This window comes from Osmerus mordax, chromosome 11, assembly GCF_038355195.1.
Source record: "Osmerus mordax isolate fOsmMor3 chromosome 11, fOsmMor3.pri, whole genome shotgun sequence".
Taxonomy (NCBI): domain Eukaryota; kingdom Metazoa; phylum Chordata; class Actinopteri; order Osmeriformes; family Osmeridae; genus Osmerus; species Osmerus mordax.
This window is the reverse complement of record NC_090060.1, coordinates 8,062,694-8,070,237: the sequence shown is the minus strand read 5'-3', so window position 1 is coordinate 8,070,237 and position 7,544 is coordinate 8,062,694. Positions and strand designations below refer to the sequence as shown.

Here is a 7,544-nt window from a genome sequence, read left to right as displayed (position 1 = left end):
CATCCCTCCCTTCCTATATCCCAGCTCTACAGTACTGGACTACTGTGTGTGAGAGTGTGAGTGTGTGAACCGAGGAGTGTCCATACTGTTAACATGAACTGCCACAGTGTTGCATCCGGCCGTCACCCCTTCAACACACCCTCTTGAATCTACTAAACATACTTTAAGCACACTGTGATGGATAACCTTGAATATTGAACATTCCATCACACACGACAGGCGGCTGGGGTTGGGAGAGGAGGAGAGGTGGAGAGTAAGAGAGGAGGAGAGTAAGAGAGGAGAGGAGGAGAGGAGGAGAAGATGAGAGGAGAGCAGGAGAGTAAGATATGAGGAGAGGATGAGAGGAGAGGAGGAGAGTAAGATATGAGGAGAGACTGAGAGGAGAGGAGGAGAGTAAGAGATGAGGAGAGGATGAGAGGAGAGGAGAGGAGGAGAGTAAGAGATGAGGAGAGGATGAGAGGAGAGGAGGAGAGTAAGAGATGAGGAGAGGAGGAGAGTAAGAGATGAGGAGAGGATGAGAGGAGGACAGTAAGAGAGGAGGAGAGGATGAGAGGAAGAGAATAAGAGAGGAGAGATGATAAGCCATATCTCTAATGTGGTTCCTGGTTATTGTTGTCGCACAAATAAAAGGGAAAAAAGAAAGATGAAAGATGGATGTATGGGGTTGGGATGGAGGACTAAGGGCAGAGGTAGGGAGGGATGGAGGACTAAGGGCAGAGGTAGGGAGGGATGGAGGACTAAGGGCAGAGGTAGGAAGGGATGGATGTGTATGGAAAGGTTTATTTGATTTAAGGTCACCAGTTTGTCTGAGCACTTACATATAACATGTCATGACATGAACACAAAGCACTTCATCATTTGAGTACAGAAACATTATTATGTGTACTGAAGTGCTTATGACCACAAACAGAAGCTGATCACAGAGCGTAGATTATTGTTTTCAGTGCTGTAAGAGGTTTGGGGTCATTAAACCGACCGCTGAAGTGATCATTTAAACATAACCACTGAACCTGAGGGGTTAATAAAAAATATTTTGGACCGAGAAAATAATGTCCCATGTTTTGTTTTTTACATATTTAAAAGTTGTCTAAAAGAACTATACCTCCAGAGAAGTATACACTGCAGACTGAGATTACGGAAAATAGAAATGTTTAATGCCATTACTGTGAGGCAATTTTTTCTTGATTGGTTGGTTTTCTGAATGGCTGTGTCTCATTGGCTAATATGGACATTACTCTTTCAAGCCAAAATTGCTACATTTAGAGCTTCATAACTAAAATGGAAACTGCTGTAGCTATCGCACACAAAAGGTATGCGTGGGTATGTGTGTGTGCATGTGTGTGTGTGTGATGTGTCTGTGGTGTGTGTGTGTGTGTGTGTGTTATCCAGTCCAACGGCTAACCCTTGGCATCACTGTGAATCTAACCTGCTCTGTATCAAACGTTTGTGAATATTTCATGTCTCATCCTTCACCTCTGATCTGACAAAAAGGAACCACTGTAAAAGATTCAAAAGATTCAGATGATGATAATAATAATGATAATAAATATTGCAGTAGAGGAGTACACAGTCTCTGTTCTCTGTTCACCTTTTGTTGTATTGTCAACATGAATCCAGCAGAAAATCTGGACAACCACAACCACACAAGCACACACAGGGTTGCACAATAGCACATCCTCCATCTCAGTGAGATAAACACACAGAATCACACACCTCACCACCCCAGCCACACACTGTTGTGACACCATGTGTGAAGCGTGAGAAACACAACACAACCTCTAAACGGTGACCACAGTTTGACCACAGATTGACCACAGTTTGAACACATTCTGAGCTCTGAACCTTTCCCAGCAGTACATATCAGTGTGCATCCTTTCATCTCAGGCTGAAGGCTCAACACATCACATGTGTTTGATGTGAGAGCGTGTGTGTGTGTGTGTGCGCGCTCGAGTGTGTGACCACGTACACTTGCGTGTGTGTCTGTATCCGCCCGCATGTGTGTATGAAGGAGAAAATATGCACACGTGCACACTTGCATTCGTGTCGGTGTGTGTTGAGAGTGTGTGTTGTCTCAGGCTGCCCTGGGGACCGTCTCTGACATTGAAGACGGGTTAAGTCCTGTTTTACATTCAAGTGGCAGGGCCCAGTTCATTAGACTAGGGATCATTCCTCCTCAGGACCAAGGCAGGCGCATACTAAACAAGAGCAGTTGTTGGGGAGAAAATGCCAGAGTACGTGCCAAAGTGTGTGTGTGTCTGTGTGCTGGAGATACGAAAGTGAGCGTGTGTCTGTGTGTGTGTTGGAGATATGAAAATGAGTGTGTGTGTCTGAAGAGAATTACACGGACTTTGGGTCTTTATCTTTTTTGTGTGGACTCCTTTCACTGACGGCCTATTCTGTGGGACATGGCTGGCACTCGTGATTGTGAGGGGTGTGTTTGTGTGTGTTTGTGCATGCGTGCGTTTGTGAGTTTGTGTACGCCAACCACCTCTCCCCTCCTCACCCATCTGAGTAGGTGGAGGAATGGAAGGATGTAGAGGTGGAGGAATGGAGGTGTAAAGAGACTGAGAAGTAGCTGTGTGAAAGGAATGGAATGACAGAGCAAAGAGTTGAAAAGGGGTGACGCACAGATGGAGGGAGGGATGGATGAACAGACTGACAGAGGAAAGGATGGATAGATGGATGGGGCAAAGGATGCATAGGTAGACGGACAGAAGGATGGATAGGTAGACGGACAGAAGGATGGATAGATGGACGGAGCAAAGGATGGATAGTTAGAAGGATGGATAGATGGATGGACGGAGGGATGTTTGTGAGGTAGGGCGCGTCTCTCGCTGGCGGGCGAGCTGCCCTTTAGCTGCTACGGGTCTGAGAGCCGCCTGCATGCCAAACACTGCTGTCCAGCCAGACGGAGAGAGGGGGGGGGGGGAGACAGGGAGAAGACCGGAAGGTAGAGGAGAGGGGGAGGAGGAGAGAAAGAGAGGAGGCGGATGAGAAACGATGGGGAGAAAGAGAGGAGGAAGGAGACATGCTGCAGCACCCAGCCAGACACGCCCTGAATAAGAAACAAACTGCACCAAAACACCCTGGGAGAGAGAGGGAGGAGAGGGAGGGAGTGGGAGGAGAGGGGGAGAAGAGGAGCAAGAAGGAATGTAAGTACAAGTCCTGACAATCACTTTGTGAACGAGAGAAGGGTAGGAATGGGGGAGAAAGAATGGCAAAAAGATAAAGTGTGAGAGGTAGAAAAAAGGGGTCTGAGAGAGATGGACGGTCAGGGACAGGGAGGTTAGTAGAAGAGGAACAGAGGTCTGATATCAGAGACCTGGGACAGGGAGGTTAGTAGAAGAGGAACAGAGGTCTGATATCAGAGACCTGGGACAGGGAGGTTAGTAGAAGAGGAACAGAGGTCTGATATCAGAGACCTGGGGCCTCAGCCTGTCATTGATGCTTATCACCCCCAGCACACCACAGGCATGACACACACACACACACCACAGCTGGCTGCAGGCATGGCACACACACCTCCACTGACACTCCCTAACAGAAACATGAATAGGCACACAAAGAATTGGACTTATTTGCACACACACACCCAGCTAAGATGGACTCACAAACATGCAGCCCATGCTGTACACAGAAACACATCCAATATTTTCTTTCACCAAAACTCAAGGATCAAATCAGGTTTAACTGTTTATTGACATCACAGGTAGATGCTCCGACAATCATGCAGACACAAACCTTCTGGATAACATAACTGGAGCCTCACACACACAAATCTCAGAAATTATCATTCAAAATTACAGCAATTTATTTGTCAAATAAAAATACTAAAAACTGCTACTATTCCCTCTGATGTTCCAGACACAAGACTGTGGAAAAAGAAAACGTTCATGTGCGTCCGCATGAGTGAACTGCAAACCAAGTCCTTACAAATACAGTCTCGTTACAGGAATCAACAACTGTGTGGATAAACAGATCTGAGAGCAGATTGTAGATTGCGTCTATCACAGTATACACCACCACTCCCTCGCCTGCACTGACCTGACATCAGCTGAACCTCTGGTAACTAACTAGCTACCAGCTGCAACCTACAGGGGGTCCAGGTGGGTGATTAGAGAGAAAGTGGAAAGAGGAAGGACGAGGAAAGAGGGAGGACGAGAGAGGAGATGAAGAGTGAGAGACAGAGGAGAGAGAGGGAAGAGCAAGAGAGATGGAAGAGGAGGAAGAGAGAGAGGAGGAGTGATGCTGTTAGTCTATCACGGTTATGAAGAGAATTGGAACAGTGCTCTCTGATTTTGAATGTAAACATGATTAAGTGCGTATACACTTACAGGAGGCACTGTGTGTGTGTGTGTGTGTGTGTGTGTATGTGCGCGTGCGAGCGAGCGAGAGAATGTGAATCATGCATGTTCCTTTGAAAATAATAATTCAAAAAGCCACCTACTTTAGACAATAATAATTCTGGATGAAGCTTACGACTTAATACAAAAAAAAATAAAGCAGCAGGTTTTTTAATTATCTGATTAATTTTTTACCTGGACAGCTGATTTTCATCTTTGGAGGTTTGAGAGCGGTTACTAAGGTATAAGACCCTCCCTCTCAAACACACACTTCACTACCCTCAGTACACATGGCAGGTCTATTTTCTAATGGCAAACAATCAGTCAGTCAATCAAACCCACACACACACACACACAGCAATAGAGGGAGACAGTAATCTACGAAAGTACAGAATCAAGCTACGCTGAAGTCCTGGTGCACAAACAGCATACACGTCATACGCACACACACACACACACACACACACACGCACATACACACCTCATCCCTCTTCTCTCTACTTGTCTTGGCCTTTGTTGTCATGGGAACGGTGCCCCCCCCTCTCCTGGTCCCGCCGGTCACGGCACTCCTGGCACTCTGAGCCTTCGTCGCTCCCTTCGTCCTCCTCCTCATCCTCGTGGATGATCTCCACCTCCAGGCGTCCGATGTAGAGCGCTACCGCACACAGCCAGAAGAGGGCGACGCTGCCCACCACGGCGCAGTGAAGCAGCACAGCGGGCAGAGAGAGGAGCAGCAGTTTCCTCAGAGTGAGCAGGCTGCCCACGTAGGACGCCCCCCCAAACGACACGCACACCCCCCCCAGGATGAAGAAGGCTTGAGGAGGAGGGTGGTAATAAGGAGGTGAGAGATACAGAGACAGAGAGACAGAGAGACAGAGAGACAGAGAGACAGAGACAGAGACAGAGACAGAGACAGAGACAGAGACAGAGACAGAGACAGAGACAGAGAGAGAGAGAGAGAGAGAGAGAGAGAGAGAGAGAGAGAGAGAGAGAGAGAGAGAGAGAGAGAGAGAGAGAGAGAGAGAGAGAGAGAGAGAGAGAGAGAGAGAGAGAGAGAGGAGTCAGATGAGATTTTAAACTGGAACAGTCATATTCCTATCAAGCACCAGAGGGCGCCACTGAAACCAGGCCCAGGTCATCAAACAGTCCTCCAACTCAGTATTCTGACTGTGCTCTGACAGTGATAGAACAGTAAAAAAACAGTTTTTTTAACAGTATTCTAAGGATGCAGACTTTGGCAAAATTCTAACAGTACTTTAACAGTATTCCAAGAGTACTCTAGTGGTACTCTAGTAGTAAGATAGCATAGTGGCATATGAACATAGTACATGGTACATTTCTCTAGCAGTACTCGTGAGAGAGGAGGAAAAGTTATGAGCTGTAAGACCTTTCACCAGTGGTTCAGACAGACTTACTGTGGTGTTTGATCATCTTTTCTACTGAAACATTCTCACATCTGTCCTCTTGTCTAAGTCTCTCTGGAGACCTAGTATCCAAATCCTATACGTACCGTATCCTGCCTCTCGGCCAACCTCGCTCTGGACGAACGCTATCACCCCAATACCAGTGGCCAGCAGGCCATTACGGAACCATGACAGAAATCCTGAAACAGAGTAGAGAACATAACCAGGGTAGAGAGCATATAACCAAGGTAGAGAACATAGAATCAGGGAAAAGAACATATCAGAGAGTATATTGAACCAGAGTAGAGAACAAAAGAGAAAGCATAAAACGGGCACAGGACATAATTTCCCCACACATCAGACACCACACTGATATGAAGATAAGCTGTCATGGGATACCTGTCTCGTGAGATTTCCTCAACATCTGCCCGACGAGAGAAAATAAGCAGAATTGTGATCATCAGGACATAATATTTCATTATAATTATTTGATTTATAGATTTTAGATACAATAAATGTATATAAACCCTACCAAAGCATCTGCCTTGTCTAGTTCTGTGAAGATATACTGCTGTTGCTCCGGTGTCCGACTCTTCCCCCATGGTCCTTTCTCCGCCACCCAGTTCCGCACCGACCCGTGCACTCTCCTCACCGGTAGTCCTCCGAGATATTGCGGGCGGGCTTGTCTGACAACCCTGGCAAACTGGGACAATAACTGCGGTAGCTGCCTTCTCGTATACCAACTTAAGGCAGCCATTGCTCACGAAAACATAACACGACCCCGCAGTGCCCTCTGAACTCCGACACTGAAAACAAAACCAGGAAGAGCATGTCGATGAAGATGTTGAGACCCATTGATTATAGCGCCATCGTGCGTTTCGTATGGAAATAGATAACATGGATAAAATAACGTCAGCCTGATTCTGACTTTATTCTAATTCCATATTTAAAAATAGTTCAATTGGTTGCTGTCTCTTTGGGGTTGAAAAACTCCTATGAGGCCAAAGCAAGTAAACCCTGCCACTTATATTAGGAACGTAGAGCCGCATGAGTGCGCTCTTCGACAGGAAAATCCAGCCAAGCAAGATGAATCATAATTTCTGAAGAATTTAGTTTCCTCAGTGTATGTGTGTGGGTGTGTGTCTGCGTGTGGGTATGTGTCTGAGTGGGTGTGTGTACTATGTGTGTGTGTTCACTTATATGAACTTTTCCTGCCTGTCCCTGTGTGGGGTGTGTTCCTTTTGTGTCTTGGTCGTCTCCGGGGACAACAACGTCCACAGCCGCCCCACCTGATGACTGGTTAGCGTGAGGAGTATGGTGCGCGTGCTGACAGGGGGGCTTTGAGGAAGGCCGGGCCTTTGATGTAATGAGCAGCTGAACCTCATGTCTCTCTTCCAGTCACGCAAACGCCACAGACCCCTGGACAGAGAGAACACACTCTACATCCTGTCATAAACACACACGCACACACCCACATCTCCCTCTGTACACACACTGCATTCACACACAACTCCCTTCCTTAGCAAACCAGCCAACCAAATATGGCTGCCAACAATACATTTAGCAGACCAGTCAGAAATACTATCAGCCTGCATAACAAATAGTCTTTCTAACAAATAGTGTGTAGTTGTGGTCTGTTTTTGGTTTCTGCTCTTGCTTGCTGGAATAAGGGGGTGGGAGGGGTAAAGAGAGATGGTATTGTAAATGATATCGTGGGTTTATTCTGGTCTAAGGAACATTTTGTGACAAAGCTGATGTCATCCACCTCCACACTTGTGTGCGTGTGTGTGTGTGTGTG

The 7,544-nt window shown here is 46.7% G+C and overlaps 2 protein-coding genes across 3 annotated transcripts in view; both read right to left on the bottom strand.

Annotated features, from left to right (window-relative positions):
* Positions 1-7,544, bottom strand: part of fxyd6 (FXYD domain containing ion transport regulator 6) — a 234,223-nt gene that overhangs the window by 48,526 nt on the left and 178,153 nt on the right. The gene's annotated exons all lie outside the window — the stretch shown is intronic.
* Positions 3,687-6,505, bottom strand: tmem160 (transmembrane protein 160). 2 transcript variants are annotated; one of them, XM_067245736.1, is made up of 5 exons: positions 6,279-6,505; positions 6,146-6,170; positions 5,854-5,946; positions 4,825-5,157; positions 3,687-4,091 (listed from the first exon to the last, which is right to left on the bottom strand). In XM_067245736.1, exons 1-4 carry the CDS (start codon positions 6,501-6,503, stop codon positions 4,841-4,843), a joined length of 660 nt encoding a protein of 219 aa, XP_067101837.1. In that variant the 5' UTR covers positions 6,504-6,505; the 3' UTR covers positions 3,687-4,091; positions 4,825-4,840. The 2 variants fall into 2 exon arrangements, with proteins under 2 accessions (XP_067101837.1, XP_067101836.1); XM_067245735.1 differs by having other exon boundaries at positions 3,687-5,157.